The following is a 26,826-nucleotide window of genomic DNA, read 5'->3' as shown; positions in this document are numbered from 1 at the left end:
AGGGGAGATTTTGAAAACTTGCATTGTATACCATTTGTACCTTTTGAAATTTGAACCAACCAAAACGAACCAAAAATAATTTAATGCTATTTTTAAAATCGTCTTCAGAAGAAACCAGTGTTACATACAACATAGATGAATCCCACAAACATAAGACGCAAAAGAAGCCAAACACACACACACCAAAATAAGTGGTATATTTTCCCAAATATTTAAAGTTAAAAAGGAGACAAAACTAATCTATGGTGGAGGAAGCTAGAATGGCGGCATCTTGGTGGAGATAGTGAATGGGACGAGGCATGAAGGAGACTTCTGGGTGTGGTCATGTTCTTGATCTGGGTGGTGTTTACATGGGTCTGTTCACTTGAAAAAAATTCATTGGAGTGTCCTCTTATGGTTGATACACTTCTCTGCATGTGAATTATGCTTCCATTTTTTAAAAAGTACCGAAAAGGAAAAAAAAAATCTTTAGGACTGTATTAGTTTCCGAAGGCTGCTGTAACAAAATACCACAAACTGGTTAGCTTAAAACAACAGAGGGCTTCCCTGGTGGCGCAGTGGGTGAGAGTCCGCCTGCCGATGCAGGGGGCGCGGGTTCGTGCTCCGGTCTGGGAGGATCCCACATGCCGCGGAGCGGCTGGGCCTGTGAGCCGTGGCCGCTGGGCCTGCGCGTCCAGAGCCTGTGCTCCTCAACGGGAGAGGCCACAACAGTGAGAGGCCCACATACCGCAAAAAAAAAAAAACAAAAACAGAAATTTATTGTCTCACAGTTCCGGTTGCTAGCAGTTCAAAATCAAGGTTTCTGCAAGGCCATGTTTCCTCTGAAACCTGTAGAGAAGGATCCCCCCTTGCCTCTTCCTAGTTTCTGTTGGTGGCCAGCAATCCTTGACATTCCTTGGCTTGTGGAAGCACCACTGTAATCTCTGCCTCCGTCTTCACGTGGTATTCTCTTCTACCTTCCCATGGAGTTCCTTTTATAAAAACAGCAGTCATATTAACTTATAGGCCCACCCTACCCCAGTGTGACCTCATCTTAACTATTTACATCTGCAATGACCCTATTTTCAAGTAAGGTTACATTTTCAGGTATTGGACGTTAGGGCATCAACTTTTTTTTTTTTTTTTGAGGGGACACAATCAATCCGTAACAAGAGTTAATGAAGAATTTTTAAAGAGCATTGGAGTTTCTATAAAATATTATAATTCCACTTTAGTGACTGATTTGTGAAGTGTGCCATTGTTGAGCTCTTGCAGAAAGAAGTGACCGAATGCTTTGTCTGCTAAGGGTGTCTCTCCTTGGCAGTCATTCAGCTGCTGAAGGGAAAAAAGAAAAAAGGCCTAATCCACTCACTACCCACAGTTAGGTGAAAAGAAAATAAACAAGGAGGTTTGGGGCTCGTTTGGCAGCCTCCTTCCTGGTTTTACAGTTCTATAAAACGAGGGGCTATATCCTTATAGGTTAGGGCTTGGCACACGGTGACCATCCATCTTCATCATAGAGCAGGAACATCGGTCTGGAGATGGGCATTTTATTTATTTATTTATTTATTTAACATCTTTATTGGAGTATAATTGCTTTACAATGGTGTGTTAGTTTCTGCTGTATAACAAAGTGAATCGGCTATACATATACATATGTCCCCATATCTCCTCCCTCTTGCGTCTCCCTCCCACCCTCCTATCCCACCCCTCTAGGTGGACACAAAGCACCGAGCTGATGGAGATGGGCATTTTTAAAAAGCCTCCTCATTTTTCAGATTTACTCCAAGGATCCTACAGAGCCCTCGTTTTTCGCTGGGCATGGGTATGGGTTTTATTTTTCTGTTGAAGAGTCAGCAAGTTTCCAAATGAGTAACAGACCCGGGGTGTGGTGTGTGGCTTCCCTTTTGGCTGTAAGTCCAAATCGCCCTTCAGATATAATTAATCCCACAGTTCTCACCACCATTGAAGTTATTTTCCAGATTTAACGAAATGATTATTTTGTTGTTACTGGCTTCCAGTGTGTGTGGCTTGTTGTAAGTGCTCAAGAAGTGTTTGTTGACCGAAAGAAGGAAAACAGAACAACATTTAGCCACTTAACTGTCAAAGGAGGCCTTTAATAGTTTCAAAATTCAACCGTTCTAGGACAGGCAAAATTAGTCCATGTTAGAAAAGCATTAGAGCTGTGGTTGCCTTTGGCAGACGTGGAGGAGGATTAACTGGGATGCGGAATCTTTCTGGGGTGATGATTATGTTCTGGAGCTTGATAAGGTTCAGATTACACAGTTATCTACATTTATCAAAACTCAGTGAGTGTGAAAGGAATTGTGCATTTCGTTGTATGTAAATTATACCTCAGAAGAAAGAACTATAAACAAATCTTGAACTCCGGCAAATGATATGCCTGTTAAAGTATTTAGGGGAAGGTGTGCTGATGTTTGCAATTTACTTCGATATGCACTCAGATGGATTGATAGACGGATAGAGGAATGGGTATAGATGGGTAGATGTGTAATGCAATGAGCATAATAAAATGTTAACTGTCACATCTAGATGTGGGTATATAGGTGTTCAGTGTAAAATTCTTTATACTCTTAACACTCTTCCTCTACCCACCCCCAATCTTATACTTCTCACCCTTGTGGAAATTAACTGTAAAGAAAAGGGCTGAGGGCTTCCCTGGTGGTGCAGTGGTTGGGAGTCCGCCTGCCGATGCAGGGGATACGGATTCGTGCCTCAGTCCAGGAGATCCCACATGCCGCGGAGCGGCTGGGCCCGTGAGCCATGGCCGCTGAGCCTGTGCGTCCGGAGCCTGTGCTTCGCAACGGGAGAGGCCACAACAGTGAGAGCCCGCATACCGCCAAAAAAAAAAAAAAGAAAAAGAAAAGGGCTGAGTTTTGGAACAAAAAAAAATTGTCTCCGTATTCCTCCCCATGGCCCTCCTCCTCCTGAATTTTCTTTAATACAATACAGTAGAAACCTGGGAGTCAGAAGCACGTGGGTTCTCCTGTGTCTGTTCCTGAATGGTTCTGTGGTCTGGAGTAAGTCGCTTTGATTTACTCAAGACTTACTAGATTTCCACAGTTGTAAAAGGAGCAAATTCAATCAAAGGATCTACAAGTCCCTTCTAGCAGTAGAATGAAACTTTGCTTTTTTTCTTACCGTGTCTCCTTGTAGCATCTTTTGGGGGGGTCGGCTGTAATGAAATCTTGAATCCAGACCCTGGCATACTCTAGAAGGAGGAACTCCCTTTCCCAACAAGACACACAAAAGACTCTGCTAGGAGCTCATTTAAATGATGCTTAAGATTTTAGTCCCAGCGAATTTTCCATCTATTCCTCCGTATGAGCCACACTTGAAATTAGTCGAATATTTAAGGCATTCAGGAGAGGAAAGCCACAATGTCTTACGGTACATCTCTTCCAAAAATATCAGTGAAAGCAGAGAAGAAAGTGATTTTTATGTGTAGATCTGTGTGTTTTGTTTACTTGGGCTTCTCCCCAGGTGAAAATTTCATTTAAATATTGTGTATGGGAAGAGGCTATCAATTACTAGCCAGGTATTTTCCTCAAGGACTGAAAGCAGAACAGAGTAAGTATTCCGAGTGGGATGTGTCTATTTTCATTCTCAGGGTATAATAGAACTACAAGGCAAGAGCAGTCTGGTGTGTCACGATATATAAACAACCCAGAGAGGATAATTTGATAAACTTTGTATGTCTTCATGTGCTACTTACTCAACTATATTACCAAAGACAGAGACTCAGCTTTCATTATGTGGGTTCCTTGACGGGTCTAACTACCTGAGCGGTCATTATACAGACATTTTTTTCATAGTCATGCCAGATGTAAATTATATACCAAATGTAGCTGTCTCCATGTTGTATCTTTTCTATAGCTTATGTTTCTGTGTTTGCATATTTGGGCACATATACCTACGTATTTTCTCTCTTCAGTTAACTATAAACCGAATGAGTAGTGGGACTACTTAAATAATGAAAGAGGCTAATTATCAAGGACTTGACTTTACTAATGTACTCAGGTTGGAGATGTTTTGGTGAGGAGAGCATGGGCAAGCCATCTGATTTGGTCCGTTATTATATTTTCAATTATCTTTGGCGCTCAAAGAGAGACATTAATATAGCTGAGGATGACATAGCAAATTACCACAGCTCTCTAACCTTTTAAATTGCTAACACTGTTATAATCTGTAATTATAGAAATCAGTGTGAGGATTGTGGCACTGCATAATTATCTTTCCTGATACTTTATTGCTGAATGAATTATTAATCAGAATCAGTCTTGTATAGTATTTGCAGCAACTTTGAAGAATAATGTATAATTAAATTTCATTATTCCTATTTTTGTGCTAATGTTTTATGATGTTGTAATTGATAATTAATTGGCAAAAAATTCACCCAATACTTGGGAGTTTCAGGTGGCTGGAAAACGTTCAGTGTGCTGAGTTCATTAACTAAGTAATGATCGTTCTGTAAAGACCACAGAGGCTAGTCCAATCTGTATGAAAAATCTTTTGAAATAGTTATATTAATCCTTAAGCGTTTCATGTTTCCTTAAAATAAAGCAATAGCTGTGAGCACATACTAACAGATAAGAAACCTTAATAGATTTCAAATCTGGTCGATTTTGAGTAATCAGATGTTGATTATGAATATCAGGCTAATACTCTAGACTCAGTTGGTGTGCTTTTCTATGTACCAATTTCCACTCCAATTAAACAACCAGCAGACTTCGTATAACCACAATTTCAAAAAGAATAGCGCTGTAGCCTAAAAAGCCATTTCCCTCTGTCTTTGAAGAGTAGAACCCACATCTTTATAGACAAAGTCTGGTCTAATCTTTTCCAGTTGTCCAAACTACTAAATGGTTTTCCTCCGCACAGACACAGAGAATTTAAAATCTGAAAGGATTATGAACTTTTCCTTGACTGGCGTTCTAAGTGAGAATTCCCAGTGTGAGTCTCTTTCGGTATCCTTTGCAACCTAGGTAACCAGCCAAAGCTCAGAATCCAAGAATGTCTTTCACTCAGCCTGAGTTCTATTGAAAAGAAACATCTTTGGGCATTTTATGTGAACTTCTGCTGTGCCATTTTATTTGATTTTTTTAAAAAAGAAGGTGATGCTTTTTCCTGGTTTTCAAGTGTCTCCTTTAGAAACATGCAAGTTTCTTTTTTTTTAAACGGGTGAACATCTTTTTCCTTTTCAAAGAATTTTGAAGGCATTGTGGTAGGGAACTTTACAATGTGTATGCTATTTTTTTTTAAAGGAATTAATCCCCATCTTTTTAAAAAATTAATTAATTTATTTATTTATCTTTGGCTGCATTGGGTCTTTGATGATGCGTGCGGGCTTTTCTCTAGTTGCGGCGAATGGGGGCTACTCTTCGTTGCGGTGCGCAGGCTTCTCATTGCGGTGGCTTCTCTTGTTGTGGATCATGGGCTCTAGGCGCGCGGGCTTCAGTAGTTGTGGTACACGGGCTTAGCTGCTCATGGCATGTGGGATCTTCCCGGACCAGGGCTCAAACACGTGTCCTCTGTATTGGCAGGCGGATTCTTAACCACTGCGCCACCAGGGAAGTCCGACAATGCGTATGCTATTTTTTAATCAATTCTTTTCTAAACTGATCAGAAAAGTATCCACTGGGGCTTGTTCCTGGGGATTGCTGGGCAAATACATTTCCACCTTCCCAGAAAGATCATGAATGGTTTATTATCAAGGTCGGCTGTGTTGGCTCCAGTGTCTTACAATTAATTCCAAATTATAAATTATTAAAGAAGAGTTTGTCATCAGACTGCTATGAGTGGTACTAAGGTGCATTCCTGTAGCATCTGGGAGAAAGTTGCTCAGTGGCCTTTGTCTGATGTTGGAGTGAACATCAGAAACCTTCCTCTCACGGTCTTCTCTCAGTTCTGGGCACCCCAGAGCCGTGTATGAGCCCAGAGCAGCTGATGCCCAGGCAATGGCCTTCTTAGCTCAGTCACACTCTGAAAACATAGTCCTGGGGATGCAGTTGAGGGTCCTGTGTGCCCATCATCTCTTGAGGGTTTGGAGACCCACGTGCTGCTGAAAGGGAGGGCGTAATTGGTCCTCTGTTTGGCAGTTTAAGATTAAAGGCTATGAACTTAGGGAGAAAGAATCAGAGCCATCATGCTTTTACCAGGATAGAAGAGCTAAATTATACTCTGTGGGGACCCATGTTGTACAGAACCAGCAGACAAAGAATGTGTTTCACTGTTAGTGAATAGTTGGGCCCAGAAAGCTTGGAAATAAAGCACGCTTCAGACCCTTCTGCTGAGAAACTCTACAAATGTTAGCGTTTCCTTTACTGTATCAGCCTAGCCTTTTCCTATAGCTTCTGTACCTTCCCATTCTCTTGGTGTGTATCTTGGAGGTTCTACCACTAGTTTCCTCTAACATTCTCATTGCTCAGAAGGGACAGGGTTCCCTGTGGATAAATAGATCCGCAAGGTGGCCTGGTGGCCCAGAGAAGACAGACAGCTCCAGAGAGCATAGGAGGATCTGAGAAGAAGCAGGTTTGAAGGTGGCCTTGCCAGAAACAAAAGCAACACCAAGTGGGGAAGGAGGACGGAGGCGCAGGCAGAAGGTGGGGGGTTGGCTTTAAGTAGGGTGGTCAAGAAGGCCTTCCTGAGAAGGTGCCATCTGAGCAAAGGCTTGAAGGACGCCAGGGAGTGAGGCAACACATTCAAATCTCAAAACAGTCTCCTAGGAGGCAGATTTTATCCTCCTTTTACATACAAGGAGACCAAGAACTTAAGTGAGCTGCGCATGCCCTCCAGCTCTAGGAAGTAGCAGGTGGACCTCCCTGGTTTGTAGGGCTGCCTTGGATCAGCTTCCCTGGGGAGTAAAATGCAGATACCCAGCCTTACTCCAGTTACCCTAAATCCATACAATGAAAGAACTTTTGTAATTCCAGGCGATAGGGTGGCAGCTGGGCAAGTCTGAGTTATGGTGGCGGGACTGAAAGTAGGAGATGCCAATGTGAAAAAAGGACAAGCGAGATACACACTACAGTATATATGATAGGTAAACAACAAGGACCTACTGTATAGCACAGGGAACTATATTCAGTATCTTGTAATAACCTAAGGTGGAAAAGAGTCAGGAAAAGAATAGGTATATATATATATATATATGTATGTATATGTATATGTATAACTGAATCACTTTGCTGTACATCTGAAACATCGTAAATCAATAATTTTTTTAAAAAAAGGACAAGCCGTCATCAGTCTGGGAATGAAAAGTGAATGGAAACCGTTGGCTTGTTGACAGAGAAGAGCTAATTTTATTGATCACGTGGTGCATACTGAATGAGTGAATTAATGAACAAACCAACATGTGAAATGTTTTAATCCTTATGACCCTATAGGGTAGGTGCTCTTTATCTTACCCTTTTTGTAGAAATCAGAAGACTGAGGCACAGAAAAGTTGTGTCTTGCTGAAGGTTTGGCCAGAAATGAGTGGCAGAGTCAGGATTCCAAGCCCGGCAGCCTGGCTGTAGAGGCCGTGTCCTCAACCATTACACGGTCCTGCCTCTGTGAACCCTGCTGATACAGTACTTAGTGCTTGCTTACTACACTCCGGGAATTGGTCCAGGCGCTTCACATGTTTGTGCTTTAGGTTACTTACTCCTCATGACAGCTGGATTGCAGATGAGGGATCTTCACAGAGAGCTTGAGGTCAGTATGCAGATGCCGGCAGGCTGGCTCCAGAGCCTGGCTGGTCACCGCTACACCCGCTGTCTCTCAAGATGAAGGAAGGTTCTGATTTGTATGAAACATGCAAAAGATAGCAGAGAGAGAAAACAGGGAAAGCCTGTTATAGAAGGCGGACTATTCAAGGTACATCCTTCTAGCAAATATAAGGGGATAGAATCTTCCAGAAATGTTGTTAGATGAGAATCAGTACAAGCCCCCCATCTGCCAGGCTCTTTCTCTTGGCATGAAAGAGAGATATATTAGGGTTAAGTGCCCATCAGAGCAGACATTCTTGATATAATCGTGTGTAGAAGTAGTCAGACAGAGGTGAGGATAGTTCCGGACGCAGAGTACTTTATACTTCTCAGACAGCTCTCATATCTACTGCCTGATTTGACCTTCTTGGTCATCATGCAGTGTTAGAGAGGGAAGCCTGCAGTGGTGTCATGGTTGAAGTTACCAGAAAGCACCAGATCCCACACATTGTCCCATCATTTTCTCACAGGCCGTGGATGGAGATCAAGCAAATTGGGCTTTCCCCAGGTTTAAGCTGGAGAATCTGGCAAACAAAGACACACCTCACTCTTCATGCGGTTCAGGTTTGCCTCAATGTAAGAAACTCTCAATATGTATAGAATTACACATCTTATATAGTATACAAAGAAATTAATTTTCTTTTCATCATCATAGCTGCCATTTGTGGGGTGTTTACTGTAAAACAAAGACCATCCTAAATACTTTATTGCTTCATCTCATTTAGTCTTCACATAGCCATTTTGCAGATGGAAAAACAAAGGATTACAGAGACTAATTAATGTACCCAGCTAGGAGGTGGGAGAGCAGGGACTCAAATGGAGGGCCCTCTGTCTAGGGATGGAAGGCGAAATAGGAATCAGGTACATTGTAGAATCAAGAAGGTACTGAAACAGAGAAAGACAAATACTGTCTGCTATCACTTATATGTGGAATCTACAAAATACAACAACCTAGTGACTATAACAAAAAAGAAGCAGACTCACAGATACAGAGAACATACTAGTGGTTAACAGTGGGGAGAGGGAAGGGGCAATATAAGGGTAGGTACAAACTATTAGGTATAAAATAAGCTACAAGGATATATTATACAACACAGGGAATATAGCCAATATTTTATAATACTATGAATGGAGTATAACCTTTAAAAATTATGAATCACTGTGTTGTACACCCGTAATTTATATAATACCATACATCAACTATGCTTTAATTTAAAAAAAAGAACTTGGGACTTCCCTGGCAATCCAGTGGTTAAGACTCCGCCCTCCCAATTCAGGGGGCACGGGTTCGATCCCTGGTCGGGGAACTAAGATCCCGCATGCCGTGCAGCACAGCCAAAAATAAAAATAAAAAATAATAATAAAATTTAAACAAAAATTAAAAAAAAGAACTTACCCAGAACCCAAAACAAAAAAGAAAGAAAGAAAAGAAAGTACTGAGAGGTCTGTTCCTGCCTGGTACTTCTGGGTGCTTTGGGGTGATTCCCTGGTACCACCTGGTCATACCCCTTCCTGACCATTTGAAAAGAGGGTATTTTCTCCTCCATGGCAGTGCATATTTCACTTTTTACAATCAGTGAGTTAGAAAATAATCTCTTCTTAATATACTTTGCTTTATCTGAAGCATATCCTTCTCATCACCCTGAGAAGCTGCCAAGGACAGGACAGGGACTTGGAAGGCTCCAAGCACATCCTTTTCCCCCATCTCTCTTCATTGACCTCCTGCCTTTTCCCCATCCTCCCAGGAGAGCACTTCACCTGTGTGTTAATATGCCAGCTCCATTTGATCTCCTTGGTGACAGATGGTCCACGTGCTTTTGTTACCCGATGTGAGATTTAACAGACTGCCAAGCAGTGGTCTTAGCTTCACGGTTTTAATCATTTTGAAAGGGAAAAACAGGAGTGAGGGTGCCCAGGCTTCAGTGGAAAATCCACAGACCTTTCCCAGAGCACTTCCCGAAGTGACCCTTGAGCCAGATGACTCCTCTCCCTTGACGCCCTGATTGGACGCTGCCTACGTGGGCGCTGAGTTTTGTTTTAGTTACCAGCTGAACCGTCTTGCAATCTAAACTTCATCCATCCCAGCTTGCAACCCCGCAGAGAAGATAATATTTCAGAACAGAATCGTGTTGTCCAGAAGACCCCAGTGCATGAAAGAAGCAAGTTTCCTTTTATTCAGAACCTTTTCTGTGAAAGCTGTATTTCTGCCAAGCCACAGAAACTCACTTCTGTTTTCCTTCCCACCTGTAAGCAGCGCACCCTCAAAGGAGGTGGAACAGCCATTGCTAGAGATCACAGGGATGAACAGCCACATAACTGTAGCTATTCTTTATGTACAGGCACACCTTTCTGTCAAAAGTGCGTCTGGAGGTGACCGCCTGCCCCCACTCCCCGAGAAGGAGTTAGGTTTGATAATCCAGTCTCTAGCTAGCACCATACTTCCTGATCAGATGAATCTACCTTTGGCAAGTTACACATATTAGCACCTACAAGCAGTAACTAGCCCAGAAAACGATGGCTTTGCTAATATGGCTTCTTCACATCGACACCCAAGCCCAGCATTGTCGCTGACCTGGTGAGTAAACTCCTGAAATTAATGACACAGTATCTTTTGAAACGAATTCAAGGAGCAATGTTTTTAAATTATAACACTTAAATATTCTCTCTCTTTCTCTCTCTCCTCCCTCTCTTTCCCTCTCCCTCTTCTTTCCCCCACCCCCTTAATCAGATTAGAAGTCCACTAATTAACTGTGTTCAGTTTTTGACAGTCTTAGGTTTGACAGTAATGCTAAAGTTGGAATCAGACAGGCTTGCAGGCTCCCCTTTTTTCTGCATTTGACTATCGGTTGTCTTTTCTTAGTCTGTGATTCTCTGCTGTGAGTTTTGACTTGGTTCTTCACTAAGACAGAATAATTTCTGTCAGGTTCTGGGAACTCCCCTCCCACCTGACGGAGAAGTTTTGGGGAGGGGATGCACGCCCCACGTTGAACCGTGCACTGGGTACAGATCTGCAGTGCCTTCTATTAAAACGTAAAACGATCGGTTGAGTCATCCTCCCTCTGGTTTGACTCAGATGCTTTATGGTGCACTTTGCATGTCATTTCTCTGTAACGATTTCCCCATGGAGAAGGGTGTCTGATAGAATCCAGGCAGACTGAAGATTGCTCTGAGTCAAATGGATCTTTTATTCTTTTAGTATTAACCCTTAACTCTCAGTTTCCCGTTCTTGCATTTTCCCTGAAGGAACCTTAATGAAGTAAATAGGTTCCACCACCCTCATTTAGCCTCTTAATCGCTGTTCATAATTCCTTCTCACATTAGCATCATGAAGCTCTAGGGTCATATTTCTCTGGCTGAAAGGGAACAAACACCAGGAGAGAACATTTCACACAGATGCCCTGATAAAGAAAAATGGAGAAAAGAAATGACTTCTCTCTGTCCTCTCACTCCTAATGTGCAAGAAGCAAATGCTAATAGGAAGCAGAGATTGGTGTATGAGAAATGAATATAAACAGAGAACACAGATACAAAGAAGCAGTACCGGAGGCAAACTGGAAGTGACAAGACAGAAAACTTGCCAAGGATAGGAAAGGAACTACCCCAGCAGAATAAATGGGGGCTTCTGCTACACCCTTAGCTGGGGGGTTACCGCAAAAGAACCAAGACGAGCAGGGGAGATCATGGCAAAGCTGCATATCCAAATCTACCCATCCCTAATTCCACACTTCCTCCTTGTGCACCCTCCTCCCTCCCCCACACGCCCTCCCCATCATCCTCCAACCTCCGCTGACTAATCGTGTATCTTGGACAGCCTGATGTGGAGTCCCTTTCCCCCATTGATTTCAAAGCATGTAATTCTTTCATCTGCTTTTTGAGATGACAGTGTATGTACTATGTGATTGTTAAATCCAAGCCATAGCATCCCTGGGGCCCCTGAACAGTGTTGGATCACCTGACATCACTGGGTGGAGACTCGGACTGGAGGGGGTGATGGACACCCTGCTTGATTCCAGAACCACATATCCAAGACGGCTTCTGAGAACCCATCCTGCACACCAGAGCCCTCTTTGGGAGGAGCGGGGTGGGAAAAGAGCAAGGTGTTGAACTATTGTTCAGTCCCAATGGACACTGTGTTCCACTGATATGAGCAAATTGGCCCTTGATTCATCCTTCCTTTGGGTTGACTTGTTTTTAAGGGGAAAAAGTTCAGATTGTTTTTGGGCAAGTCTTCCTCTCTTCTTCATCTTTACCAAAAGTTAAGTGATGGCATTTCTCCCTTCCAGCCAGCTATGTTATTTTGAGTGTCTCTAACTTCCAAAAAAAAAAAAAGCCTTCTCAAGACTGTAATTAGAAAAGCTCATGTTTCAAGTTTTTCCTAAAGTTTCTGTACTTTCACAGAACCATCGAAAGTAGAACTAGAAATACCTTGCTGGTCACCTAGTCCATTTCCTCATTTTATAGATAAGGAAGTGGAAGTGCACTGAAGTGATTTGGTTTTCACAGGAGAGAAGATGAAACATGAGATCTCTGAAAAGAGTTTTGTTCAGAAACAGAAGCCTGGGCCCAGATGTCTCACCACCTCCTGAGGGGCCTCGTCCCTATACTCTGCCCATTCTTGCAGATCCTTATTTAAAAGGTCCAACTAGATTTGATTATCTTTAAGGACCCTTCAGACCTTAAATTGTAGGTTGTAAGATGTGGGTGTGTGTTTTCCTTTAAAACCCAAAGTCCGCGCCAGGACCTTTGTAATTAAGTCATTGAACTGGAGCCAGGTAACTTGAGTTGTAAATCCTGTCCTAAAATCTTCAATTTGGAGTGAGATGGGATTTTTTACTGATAAAATACAATGCAGAAAAAGAAAAGTGCATAAGCAAATGTATAATTCAATGAAAAGCAAACACACATCTGCCTATCACCAATGTCAAGAGATAGAACTTAGTGACAGCACCCCTGAGACCTCCCCAGTGCCACTTACAAATAACTCCCTCCTCACAGCCAGAACCTCTACTCTGAGTCTTTTTTTTATAGTTTCACCATCTATGTATGTATCTATAGATACTGAAGTTTTGCCCATTTTTGAACTTGATGTACATGGAATCCGATTGTGCTGCACTTTTGTGCCTAGCTTCTCTGGCTCAGCACTCGACGTTAGTTTTAGGTTTGTGAGATTCATCCATGTTGCATGCGGTTCTAATTTGCTTTGTATTCTTCCATTAAATGAATATATGAATATACCTCAGTGTATTTATTCATTGTGCTACCGGCCGACATTGCGTTGTTTCCAGCTGGGAGTTGAACAATGCTGCCGTGAACACTCTTGTCCAAAGTTCTGCTACAGATATGCAGGAGCGTCGCTTGTTGTAAACCTCGGAATGGAATTGATGGGTGATAATCTTCAGCTTCATTAGATAATGCTAAACTGTTTCCCAAAGAATATGAACCAACCATCAGTGTATGAGAGTCCCTGATGCTTTGATCTCCACAAACACTTGATATTGCTTAACTTTCCAATTTGGTGGATAAGTAGTAAATCTTTTTTTTTTTTTTTTAATTTTTTAAATTTTTTTTTTTTCAACTGTGCAGTAAAAACCATTGTCACAAACTGTATCGGTAAATTGAACTTCCTCCTGAAAGGTCAAGGAAAATGGAAGTTTATATTGAAGTACAAGAACCACTCAGAGCTATTAAGGATTTGATGATACAATTGTAAATGCTTCCTCCTAACAACAGCCTTAAATTTCGGTTCCTTAGCCACTAACTAGTACACACACAGATGGAGTGTTTGAGTGAATAAAGAACATGGAACGTTTTAGTGCCCCATGTCAGGCCGTCACTTTAGCTACCTAAAGGCATTAGAGGCATTAAGTGACAGGCACTGCAGTTTTCCATTAGAAAATACCAAAATTGGATTGCTTTCCACTTTAAGAAGTTTGAGTCCTGATGCGATTGAAAAGTGTTTCCAAGCCAAAAGTAATAACTTCGTAATTTTAATGACACTGTGCACGCTAAAATTTCCATAGTCTTTTTTTTTTTTAATTAATTAATTTATTTATTTATTTTTGGCTGCACTGGGTCTTTGTTGCTGCGCGCGCGGGCTTTCTCTAGTTGCGGTGAGCGGGGGCTACTCTTTGTTGCGGTGCCCGGGCTACTCTTTGTTGCGGTGCCCGGGCTTCTCATTGCGGTGGCTTCTCTCGTGGCGGAGCACGGGCTCTAGGTGCGCGGGCTCCAGTAGTTGTGGCATGCGGGCTCAGTAGTTGTGGTGCACGGGCTTAGTTGCTCCACGGCATGTAGGATCCTCCCCGACCAGGGCTCGAACCCGTGTCCCCTGCATTGGAAGGCGGATTCTTAACCACTGCGCCACTGGGGAAGTCCCCAAATTTCTATGGTCTTGATAACTTTCTTTTATAAAAAACTAACCCTTATGGTTTCATAGCAAATAACTATTTTTTAAAAAGAGCATGCTTGATAAGAGCAGAAATATACTCAGCAATTACTAAATAATTTAGTGTTTGAGTCACAGAAGTGTTTACTTAATGCACTGTTTCTAAGAGAAGTGTGGTTGGAATTTCAAGTGAAATGGTTTATAATTTGGTCTTTTTCATTACCTCCAAGGCGTATTCATTTCTTCTCTTCTGAAACATTCTAGACATGACAGGTTGTCTGGAAAACTTAACATTCTACTTTTTTGTGAATTGCAGCTTTTCAGATTTCCCAGTGTAGATTTTTTTTTCTTTTTTTTGGCTTTTTGATTCATACTTTTGCCTTCAGAACTAAGTGTTAGACATTTTAATTTCTGAATATGACCCAATAATGAACAAAGAGTGAATGAGTGAGTTAATAAGTGAGTCTGTGTTCAGTAATACTACGTCTTTGACTGATAAGAGTTGTGGTCCGTGTAGCTTTTTGAGGGGATGAGCATACTATGATAAAATGATAGTAATTAACTTTTACTGCCAAACCATATGATAAGATGATTGGGGTATATGTGTGTGTACATGTGCAGCTGGGGTTTTTTTGGCCTACAAAAAGAAGAATGAGATCCAGCCAAAACCCAAATCAGAACCTTTGGAAAGCTTCCTTACAATCTGATTTCAGCTAATGTCTGCACACTTTAACACATTGTCTAATGCTTAGCGTAAAGACTGGCTGTCAGACTCCTCCATGCTATTCTGGGCTGTTACTCACTACAAGGTATTTCATTCTTAGATCCCATGGGTCCTGCTACAGATTTCAGGATTTGCTGCATTGGGAGGTGGGGAATTTTTTTTGATATTAGTAAAGCCAATGAAAAAAGGAAAACTTAATAGGACATAATGCAATGATAGGAGAACCAGAATTCAGGTTGGCATTGGTTAGTCAAAAACAGACAAATTAGAGTTCCTAGAAGAGCACTAATGATAACTGGAGCATGGGAAGGGCTGACTGATTTTTCAAAGAAGAAGGAAAATAGTAAGTTCCATTATGCTTGAAGAGGGGCCAACAGGGAGGGGTGTGATAAGCTCCAGTAAGAATGTAAAAGCCAAGAGACACAGAGTGGGGTTGGCATGGCATAGGAAGGATTATCCAGGAATAAGGTAACAAAATCAAGAAAATCCTCAGACAGATTGAAGTCTAACAACTGCTTTATGGGATTGATAGATTATTTTTTCCTTGTTATATTCACTAGTTTTTTGTATTGTTTTAGATTCCACATATAAGTGATATCATACAGTATTTGTCTTTCTCTGACTTATCTCACTTAGTCTAATACCTTGCAAGTCCATCCATCATACTGCAAATAACAAAATTTCATTCTTTTTACAACTGAGTAATATTCCATTGTGTGTGTGTGTGTGTGTGTGTGTATGTATACACACCGCATCTTCTTTATCCATTCATCTGTTGATGGACATTTAGGTTGCTTCCATGTCTTGGCTATTGTAAATAGTGCTGCTATGAACATCGGATTGCATGTATCTTTTCAAATTAGAGTTTCCTCCAGGAAATGGGATTACTGGATCATATGGTAAGTCTATTTTTAGTTTTTAAGGAACCTCCATACTGTTCGCCATAGTAGCTGCACCAATTTACGTTCCCACCAACAGTGTAGGAGGGTTCCCTTTTCTCTACCCCCTCTCCAGTATATATTATTTGTAGACTTTTTGATGATGGCCATTCCGACCAGTGTGAGTTGATACCTCATTGTAGTTTTATTTTGCATTTCTCTAATAATTAGTGATGTTGAGCATCTATTCATGTGCCTGATGGGTATCAGTATGTCTTCTTTGGAGAAATGTCTATTTAGATCTGCCCACTTCATGATTGGGTTGTTTGTTTTTCTGATATTGAGCTGTATGAGCTGTTTATGTATTTTAGATATTAACCCCTTGTCAGTCACATCACTTGGAAATATTTTCTCCCATTCTGTAGGTTGTCTTTTCGTTTTTGTCGATGGTACCCTTTGCTGTGCAAAAGCTTTTAAGCCTAATTAGGTCCCATTTGTTTATTTTTGCTTTTATTTCCTTTGCTTTAGGAGTCAGATCCAAAAAAACTATTGCTATGGTTTATGTCAGAGAGTGTTCTGCCTGTGTTTTCTTCTAGGAATTTTATGGTTTCCAGTCTTACATTTAGATCCCTAATCCATTTTGAGTTTATTTTTATATATGGTGTGAGAAAATGTTCTAATTTAATTCTTTTACATGTAACTGTCCAGTTTTCCCAGAACCACTTATTGAAGAGACTGTCTTTTCTCTATTGTATATTCTTGCCTCCTTTGTCATAGACTAATTGACCATAAGTGTGTGGGTTTGTTTCTGAGCTTTCTATTCTGTTCCATTGATCTATGTGTCTGTTTTTGTGCCAGCATCATACTCTTTTGATTACTGTAGCTTTGTAGTATAGTCTGAAGCTAGGGAGCCTGATTCCTCCAACTCCGTTTTTCATCTCAAGATTGTTTTGGCCATTCAGGGTCTCTTGTGTTTCCATACAAGTTTTAAATTTATTTGTTCTAGTTCTGTGAAAAATGCCCTTTGTATTTTGATAGGGATTGCACTGAATCTGTAGATTGCCTTGGGTAGTACTGTCACTTTAACAATATTAATCCTTCCAATCCTAGAACACAGCATATGTTTCTAGCTGTTTGTGCCATCTTCAGTTTCTTTCATCAGTGTCTTATAGTTTTCCCAGTATAGGTCTTTTACCTCCGTAGGTAGGTTTATTCCTAGGTGTTTTATTCTTCTGATGCAATGGTAAATGGGATTGTTTCCTTAATTTCTCTTTCTGATATTTCATTGTTAGTGTATAGAAATGCAACAGATTTCTGTATGTTGCAACTTTACCATATTCATTGATGACCCCTAATAGTTTTCTGATGGCGTCTTTAGGATTTTCTATGTATAGTATCATGCCATCTGCAAACAGTGACAGTTTTACTTCTTCCTTTCCAATTTGGATTCCTTTTATTTCTTTTTCTTCTGTGACTAGGACTTCCAAAACTATGTTGAATAATAAAAGTGGTGAGAGTGGGCATCCTTGTCTTGTTCCTGATCTCAGAGGAAATGCTTTCAGCTTTTTACCGTTGAGTATGATGTAAGCTGTGGGTTTATCATATATGGCCTTTATTATGTAGGCATGTTCCCTCTATGCACACTTTCTGGAGAGTTTTTATCATAAATGGATACTGAGGGAATGATACATTTTAGATTATACCATTTGATGAACAGATCTAATATGTTTCAAATGTCTCCTGAAACTCTCTGGAAGGTTTAGCCCAAAAAGCAAGTGTCCATGTTCATGTGACTATCATAGCCTGCTTCATCAACTCAGGGTGCATATATTGCCACATGTCCTTTATTTTCCCAAACCTGCCCCATTAGCGGGATATGGAGTCTTTCCTTGAGCCTCCCAGCTGTCCTAGAGCCAGAAAGAGACCACCTTACTTGTGAACTGGAATCTGAGAATCCACCCACTGCCTTGGCTTCACCACTATTAATGCCTGGACTATTGTCCAGTGCTGCTATATAGCAGTCAGCCCCCACTCAGACCTCAGTGGAACTCCACACTGGTTTCCCAGGTGACATATTCTTTTACTTTATACTCCTTTGCTCAGCCATGGTTCCCAGAACAAACCTCTGGGCTAAGATATCCAGGACTGAAGGAGCTAATGGCATCAGTTCCACGTATTGTGCCAAAATGTCCTCCTAGGTTTGGATTCCCCATTTCCTACAGATAACTTCACTTCAAGGGACTTGTGCCCTTCTCTTTACTTAGGGACACCATGGTCTATCCTGACAGATCTTCCTAACTTGAAACCTGTGGGATCAGGGGTTGGGGTCATGGTTCCTTCTCTTCCAGAAGGCTTTGGTTTCTTCCTGTATATTGTCCACCCCATTCCCTGTAACCAGCTCTACAGAGGCAGTTTTTAAGCCATAAAAAACAATGAAAAGAGGGTACATAAATGGTCTTTATAAGGTCAAAGAAAGCTAGCTTCTGTCAGCTAAAATGACAGTACCCCATTCTCTGTGATCAAGTAGGTATTTCTTTTATAGACTTAGACTCATAGAATTGTAGATCTGTTAAGAACTTTGCTAGTCTTCTAGTCCAGGCTTCTCATTTTACCAACATGGAAGCAGGTCCAGAGAAATTTAGGCAATTTATCCAAAACCCACAAAGCCAGTCAGTGCCAGAGCTGGACTGAAAGCCCTAGAGCCCTGGTTCATTCCTCTTTCCACTGCACCTCACTTCATTTCTCTTTTGATTTTCTTTCATTTCATGTTTCACTAAAGAATTTATGGCTTTGTATCCATTATAGCAAGCTCCTCTCGTCTTGATGTAGGTACATTAATATGAATTACTCATAAATGGATTGGAAAAATGAGATGTCTCTTATAAATCTCCTGCTTTTTATGATTTTTTTTTTTTTACATCCTGGAACCTTAATTGTCCCACCCAGTTTTGAGTGCTGTCAGCTATATGCAAGCTATCGTGATTCAAAAACAAAACAAATTTTCACAGACTGAGAAAATTAAATGTGTTAGGAGAGAGAGTAATAATTTGAGAACTAAGAATGGAGAAAATAAATCAGACAGGAGACTCTGTATGGGAGATAAGAAAATCCTGAAAACATTCCATGGAAAAGAAACCAGAATAGAAAAAGATTTGTATTCTTACTAGATAGTAAAGAATTTAACAACAATTAACTAGCCATAGATAGTAGTCATGTAAACTCAATCTTACCCCATGGCTTATGGTCATTATAACTGAAGTGTGTCATTTATAACTGTATTCTTATTGCATTAAAAATGATTCCAGTTAATAAGGCTCACAGATATTTTATCTTTTATTAGAATACCAAAGAACTGAGAATTCTTCTTGGCAGATACATTTTTGTAATTAGGTATTAAAAACCATCATTTATGGTAGAGCAAAGTTTATACTATATGGTTAGCAGTGTGATAAATTAGTGTTTGTAAAGTGTATACAGTAACTATAATATGAAGAATAAATCCAAGATTTTTGCTTCCAGCCAAGATGGAGTAACAGGTACTAGATTTATCCTCTCACTTGAAACAACTATAAAAATAGATAAAACATGTGAAACAGTGGTTTTCAAGACTCTGTATACCAGGCAACAAAAGACATTGATCCTCAAGAGAAGGAAAACAAGCTGAGCCCAGCTTACTGTTTTGAGAATGTTTCCAGGCCATGGCACAGGAAGGAGGAACCAAAGAGGGCCTGGCTGACTCTTGAGTTGTGGAGACAGAGCTGATAGTCTGGAGAGACTATGGTGGCTGGAGTTCAGAATGCAGGGTACCAGAGAAGGGAGAGCTGAACAGAGAGAAAACTCCAGACATCTGAAGAAGATTTCCCTTCAGTGTCTTGCAGAGTACTCATTAGCACATGTGTGTTAGGAGACTACAAAAAACATGGGGGAAGAGCTATCCAAAACAATTAGAAGGAGCAGTACTCAGAGCTCACAGAGGGCCAGGAATAACACCTGTTCCTACCAGCCAGACTACAAAACCCATAATTCAAGGGCACTGGGTAAAATACTTAGAAGTAGTGGGAAATAAGGAGCCCTAGATTAAATGCCGCTGTTCCCACTTAAAAGATCTCAAAGGTGAAACCTGAAGGATTAAACTGTTTCCATATAACTCAACTGAGTCCTAGTACAAAGCTTAATAATATTTATAGGAACACAAAAATATCAAGCATCCAACAAGGTAAAATTCACAATATCTGGCATCCAATTAAAAATTTCCAGGCATGCACAGAAGCAGGAATAAAGAGAAATATCAATCCATTGAAACTGAGCCAGAACTGATACAGATGTTAGAATTAACAGACAGAAATAGTTATTATAACTGTATTCCAAATGTTCAAGAAGTTATAGGAATGATTGAATATCTTAAGTAGAGTCTTGAAAGATACAAAAAAGACCCAAATTGAACTTTTAGAGGGGAGAGCCACAATTCGTGTGTTGAAAATTAACTGTGAGAGGAATTAATGGCAGATTAGATATTGCATAAGAAAAGATTAAGACTAGCAAAAATAGAAAATGTACAGAGCATTTGTAAGCTGTGTGACAATTTCGGGTGGTCTAATATATATGTAACTGAGCTCCCCAAAAGAGAAGAGGAGGGGAGACAGGAAAAACATTTGGCAAAAAATATTTGAAGAAATAATGGCTAAAATATTTCCAAATTTGATGAAAACTATAAAACCACCCATTAAGAAGCTCAAGAATCATGAAAAAACTATACCAAGCCACATCATAATCAGATTGCTCAAAACAAGTGATAAAGGTAAAATCTGAAAAGTAGCTAGAGCGGGGAAGATGTATTATGTAGAGAGAAACAAAGTAAGGATGAGGCAGATTTTTCATTGGAAACCATGCACATGAAAAGACAGTGCAATGACATCTTTCAAAGTGTGGAAAGGAAAAGAAAAAAATCTGTCAATGTAGAAACTATAGCCCACAAAAATAACTTCAAAAATGAAGTCAATAGACTTCTTAAGAGAAACAAACACTGAAAGAATTCATTACCAGCTGTTATGGACTGAATGTTTATGTCTGCCCAAAAGTCATATGAAGCCCTAACCCCTAATGTGACGGTATTTGAAGGAGGGGCCTTTGGGAGGCAATTAGGTTTATATGAGATCATGAGGAAGGAGCCCCTGTAGTGAGATCAGTGTCTTCATAAGAAGAGGAAGAGAGACCAGAGCTCTCTCTCTTTACCATGCAGGGGCGCAGTGGCAAGGTAGCCATCTGCAAGCCAGGAATAGAGTCCTCACCAGGGAACCAAATCAGCCAGCACCTTGATCTTGGACTTTCCAGCCTCCAGAACTGTAAAAAAATAAGTTCCTGTTGTTTAAGCCACCCAATCTCTGATATTTTATTATGGCAGCCACAAGCCATATTACAAGAAGTCTTTCAGGCAGAAGGAAAATGTATTTATATACATATATATATATATATATATATAAAACTTTTTCTCTTATCTGAAGCTCTTTAAAAGATAATTGACTGTTTAAACAAAAATAATAACAATGTGGTATGGCATTTATAACATTTGTAGAAGTAAATTATATGACAACAATAGCACAAAGGCCAGGAAGGGAGAAATGGAAGCATACTATTGTAAGATTCTTATACTCTACATGAAGTAGTATAATATCAATTGAAGGTAAATTGTGATAACTTAAAGAATCATATTATAAATATAAAGCCTGAGGCAACCAGTAAAATAACAAAGAACATGCCAGTGAAGGAGATAAGATTGAATTATAAAAATACTCAGTTAATACAAAAGGAGTCAGAGAATGAGGAGAAATGGAACAAAGAATAGATGAGACAAATACAAAACAAGTAGCCAAATGGCAGATTTAAACCCAACCAAATCAATAATCACATTAAGTGTAAATGGTATAAGTACCAGAATCAAAAGTCAGAGATTGTCATATTGGGTTAAAAAAAAAAAAGCAGGACCCAACTGTATGCTGCCTACAAGAAACATACTTTAAATATAAAGACACAAATAGGTTAAAAGAATAAGAGGAAAAAAAGGTATACTGTGCTAACCCTAATGAAAAGCTAGCTGGAGTGGCAATATGAATATCAGACAAAGTAGATTTCAAAGCAAAGAATATTTCCAAGAATTAAAAGATCATTTCATAGTGATAGAGGTATAAATACATCAAGAGAAAATTAAAATGCTAATGATGTATGCATTTAATAACAGGATTTCAGTGAACGAAGCAAAAACTGATAGACAAATCTACAATTATAGTCCGAGATTTCAGTGCTCCTTCTCAATACTTTTTTTTTAAACATCTTTATTGGAGTATAACTGCTTTACAATGGTGTGTTAGTTTCTGCTGTATAACAAAGTGAATCAGCTATACATATACATATATCCCCATATCTCCTCCCTCTTGTGTCTCCCTCCCACCCTCCCTATCCCACCCCTCTAGGTGGTCACAAAGCACTGAGCTGATCTCCCTGTGCTATGCGGCTGCTTCCCACTAGCTATCTATTTTACATTTGGTAGTACATATAAGTCCATGCCCCTCTCTCACTTCGTCCCAGCTTACCCTTCACCCTCCCTGTTTCCTGAAGTACATTCTCAACGTCTGCGTCTTTATTCCTGTCCTGCCCCTAGGTTCTTCATAACCTTTTTTTTTTTTCAGATTCTATATATATATATATGTGTTAGCATATGGTATTTGATAGAACCTATAGACAGAAAAATAGTAAAGATATAGAAGACTTGAAAAACACTTATCGCATAACTTGACGTAACTGACATTTCAGAACACTCCACCCAACAATAGAACATGCATTCTTTTCAAGTGCATATGGAATATTTACCAACAGACCATATTCTGGAATATAAAATAAGTCCCCATAAATTAAAAGGATTGAAATCATACGAAGTTTATTCTCTGACCACAATGAAATTAAATCAGAAAACAATATCACATAGTTGTCTAGAAACTCCTTCAAATATTTGGAAACTAAATAATGTTTTTCCAAATAATTTATGCATCAAGGAAGAAATCAAAATGGAAATTAGAAAGTATTTTGAACTGAATGAAAATAAAAACTCAACATTTCAAAATTTGTGAGACACTGCTAAAATAATATCTAGAGTGAAATGTATAGCATTAAAGCCTTTATTTAAAAAAAGAAAAGATGAAAGATCTCAGGTCAATGAGTTCAACTTCCACCTTAGGAAATTGGAAAAAGAAGAGCAAATTAAACCCAAAGTAAGCAGAAGAAAGGATATAACAGGACTTCCCCGGTGGCACAGTGGTTAAGAATCCTCCTGCCAATGCAGGGGACATGGGTTCGAGCCCTGGTCTGGGAAGATCCCACATGCCACAAGCAACTAAGCCTGTGTGCCACAACTAGTGAACCTGTGCTCTAGAGCCCACGAGCCACAACTACTGACCCCGTGCACCACAACTACTGAAGCCCACGTGCCTAGAGCCCATGCTCTGCAACAAGAGAAGCCACCGCAATGAGAAGCCCACACACCACAATGAAGAGTAGGCCCCACTGGCTTCAGCTAGAGAAAGCCCACGCGCAGCAACAAAGACCCAATGCAGCCAAAAATAAATGAATTTAAAAAAAAATAAAATAAAATCTCTCACAAATTTGTTGAAAGGCATAAACAAGTTAATAAATGCAAAATGTTCAGTAATGTGAGTGCCCAGCACAAAGTAAGCACAAATAAATATTTGTTAAATAAATTTTTTTAAAAAGGATATAACAATGAGAGCAGAAATAAACATAATAGAAAACAGAACAATAAAGAAAATCAATTTAACCAAAAGCTAGTTCTTTAAGAATATAAATAAAATTGATAAACCTCTAGCCAAACTGATCAGGAAAAAAAGAGACATGACACAAATTCCCAATATCTGGAATGTGAGAGGTGACATCAGTACAGATTCTACTAATATTAAAGGAAAGTAAGGAAATACTATGTACAACTTTACGCCAATAAATTTGACAACTGTTTTAAAAACTGAATTTGTAGTTACAGCTGCAGCCCAGAAGACTTCATAGGTAAATTCTACCAAATATTTAAGGAAATAAAGAAACCAGTTCTACCCAAACTCTTCTAGAAAATTGAAAAGGAAGAAATCCTTCCAAACTCATTTTGTGAGACCAGCATTACCCTAATACTAAAACCAGTTTTTAAGTCTATAAGAAAAGAAAACTACAGACTAACCTCCCTCATGAGCATAGACGTAAAAATTCGTAACAAAATGCTAGCAAACTGAGTCCAGCAATGTATAACAGGGCAAATATATCATGAACAAGTGGATTTTATCCTAGAAATGCAAGGTTGGTTTAACATTCAAAAATCAATCAATGTTATTTACATTATTGACATACTAAAAAAGAAAAACTATGTGACTATCTCAATAGATGCAGGAAAAGCACTTGGCAAAATTCAGCATCCATTCCTGATTTGAAAAACAAATTAAAAAACCTCCCAGAAAAATAGGAATACAAAGAAACCTCCTCAACTATATAGGGGCTTCTATGAAACACCAATAGTTACCATCATAAATAACAGTGAAAAGCTCAATATGTCCCCCATAACTCTGGGAACAAGGGGAGAATGTTTGCTCTTACCATTTATACTCAACATTGTACTGGAGGTTCTAGACAATGCAGTAAGGCAAGAAAAAGATTGGGAAAAAAGTAAAATGTCTTCATTTACAGACAATATTATCTTCCATATAGAAAATCTGTGGAATCTACCTCCCACCCCACCCAAAATTTAAAAAAGGCTATGGGAACGAATAAGCAAGTTAGGCAAAGTTGCCGGATACAAGATCAATACAAAAATCAGTTATATTTCTATATGCTAGCAATGAAAAATCAGAAATTTAAGTTAAAAACAAAACCATCTATAATTCCGTTAAAAATACTTATATCTAGTTATAAATCTGACAAAAGATGTGACCTTGGTTTGTACAAAGATTTTTTAGATATGACACCAAAAGCATGATCCATTAAAGAAAAAATTGCTCAACTGGACTTCCTCAAATGAAGACTTTCTGCTTTTGGAAAAACACTGCTAAGAGAATAAAATGACAAGCTACAGACTTGGAGAAAACAGTTGCAAATCACACATCTGATAAAGGACTTTAATTAAGTATATTAAGGAACTTCCAAAACTCAATAATAAGGAAAAAAACCCAGTATAAAATGGGCAAAGAATCTACCTCTCCAGAGAAGATAAATAGATGGCAAATAAGCACATGAAAGATTCTCAGTAGCTTCAGTCACTAGAGAAAAGCAAGTTGAAAACACAAAGAGATTCCACAGTGTACCTATTAGAATGGTCAAAATTAGAAAGATTGACCATACCACGTGGTGACAAGGATGGGCAGGAACCGGACTCTCATACACTGCCATTGAAAATGTGAAATAGCACAACTGCTTTAGAAAACAGGACCATTTCTTTAAAAGTTAGACTTACACATACCAAATGATCCATCCATTCTATATCTAGGTGTTTACACAAGACAAGTGAAAGCATATGTTCATACAGAGATTTATATACTAATCCATAGCAGCTTTATTTGTAATAACCAAAAACTGGGAAATACCCAAATATCCATCAATAGATGAATGGAGAGGTGCACGGGAGAGGTTGTTAAGGGACATAAAGAGACTTTTGGTGGTGAAGGATATGTTCATTGTCTTGATTGTGATGATGGTTTCACTGTTGAATGTATATGCCAGAACATATCAAGTTGCACAGTGTAAGTATATGCAGTTTATTGTATGTTAAAACTCTTTAAAAAAATAAACAATAATAAAACAATAATAAAAGAAAGTGAGACTCACTATTGGAATTCATACTAGTGTAAATATTACTGGAAAACTGTTGTGTAAGTTAGAATTTTTTTTTAAATATCAGTACATCAATGGACACTTTTTAAAGCAAAGAACCCTTTCGTAAAAGTAATCTTCACTATTGAATGCATCTGTTTTTTTGACTCCTGATGCAATATATTGTGTTTCCTTAACGAGGATGTACATCCAGTCTGCTGGGGTAACAGCAGCACATTTGCACTTCTTTTCAAGAGCCTTTCATGACAACAGTAGCATCATGGTGGCCATGCTTTGTCTTGAAGTGGCGGAGGGCAGTTGCGATAGATAGCTGGCTACATCCACTCCTTCGTACACATTCCGTTTAGTTCCCGTGTTAAATTACGTATTGTGATTAGATATTTACTCTGCTTGGCATCTTAGCCAAATTTCAGCCTAGGAACTTACACGTGCTTCATCCAAGGCAGCACTGCCAATACTTCAGAATGAGTCATATCCTCTTAACACAAAGCTCAGTTAATACTTGCACTGCGACTCTGTATGTGTGAAAGTTCCCTTTCAGTCCACTAACAAAATTAAAACTACCAAGTTTTAAAGTAGGTATGCATTTTGAATGTTTTGGGTGTTCCATTAGAGGACCTGGCTTTGTTTCCACGTGGTAAAAGGACTCAGTAAGAGGAAAGGAGAGAAGTCAGCCACAGAACACAACCTTCCAGATGTTTTCTGAGCTCACAGTGCTAACTGCGCGTAAGATGCTAACGGGCAGTTCTGCTTCTTTCACCCTGGCTCAGGGCGGTGACTCCCAGGCGCTCAGCATCCTTTCTCACTGTGTCTCTCTGACTCAGGGAGCCGTGATGACCCAGGCTTGCTTGCTTTCTTTCAGGGTGTGAACGGCATGTCTGTGGATGAGAAGCCTGACTCCCCCATGTATGTGTATGAGTCCACAGTCCACTGCACCAACATCCTCCTGGGCCTCAATGACCAGCGCAAAAAGGATATTCTCTGTGACGTGACTCTGATCGTGGAGAGGAAGGAGTTCCGGGCCCACCGAGCTGTGCTGGCCGCATGCAGTGAATACTTCTGGCAGGCGCTGGTTGGACAGACGAGAAATGACTTGGTGGTCAGCTTGCCTGAGGAGGTACAGTAGTTTGGTTTGTTCGTGCAGTTGCTAACGGAGGTTTGTTGACTTGGAGACAGTTGGCTGAGGAGGATCTGGAAGGTAGGACCTGTGCCACATCC

General features: G+C 39.8%; 1 protein-coding gene across 3 annotated transcripts in view; it reads left to right on the top strand.

The window, feature by feature from the left end:
- BACH2 (BTB domain and CNC homolog 2) overlaps positions 1 to 26,826 on the top strand; it is a 357,893-nt gene that overhangs the window by 245,024 nt on the left and 86,043 nt on the right. For all 3 annotated transcript variants that reach the window (XM_029223454.1, XM_029223455.1, XM_029223456.1), the window contains one exon: positions 26,471 to 26,725. In XM_029223454.1, the coding sequence (XP_029079287.1) occupies positions 26,483 to 26,725 (243 nt within the window). In that variant the 5' untranslated portion in view covers positions 26,471 to 26,482. The remainder of the gene's footprint in view (positions 1 to 26,470; positions 26,726 to 26,826) is intronic.

This window comes from Monodon monoceros, unplaced genomic scaffold (genome assembly GCF_005190385.1).
Source record: "Monodon monoceros isolate NGI ecotype Baffin Bay Population unplaced genomic scaffold, NGI_Narwhal_1 Super_Scaffold_15, whole genome shotgun sequence".
Lineage (NCBI taxonomy): Eukaryota > Metazoa > Chordata > Mammalia > Artiodactyla > Monodontidae > Monodon > Monodon monoceros.
The sequence above is the reverse complement of the archived record's forward strand: the minus strand, read 5'-3'. Positions and strand labels throughout refer to the sequence as shown.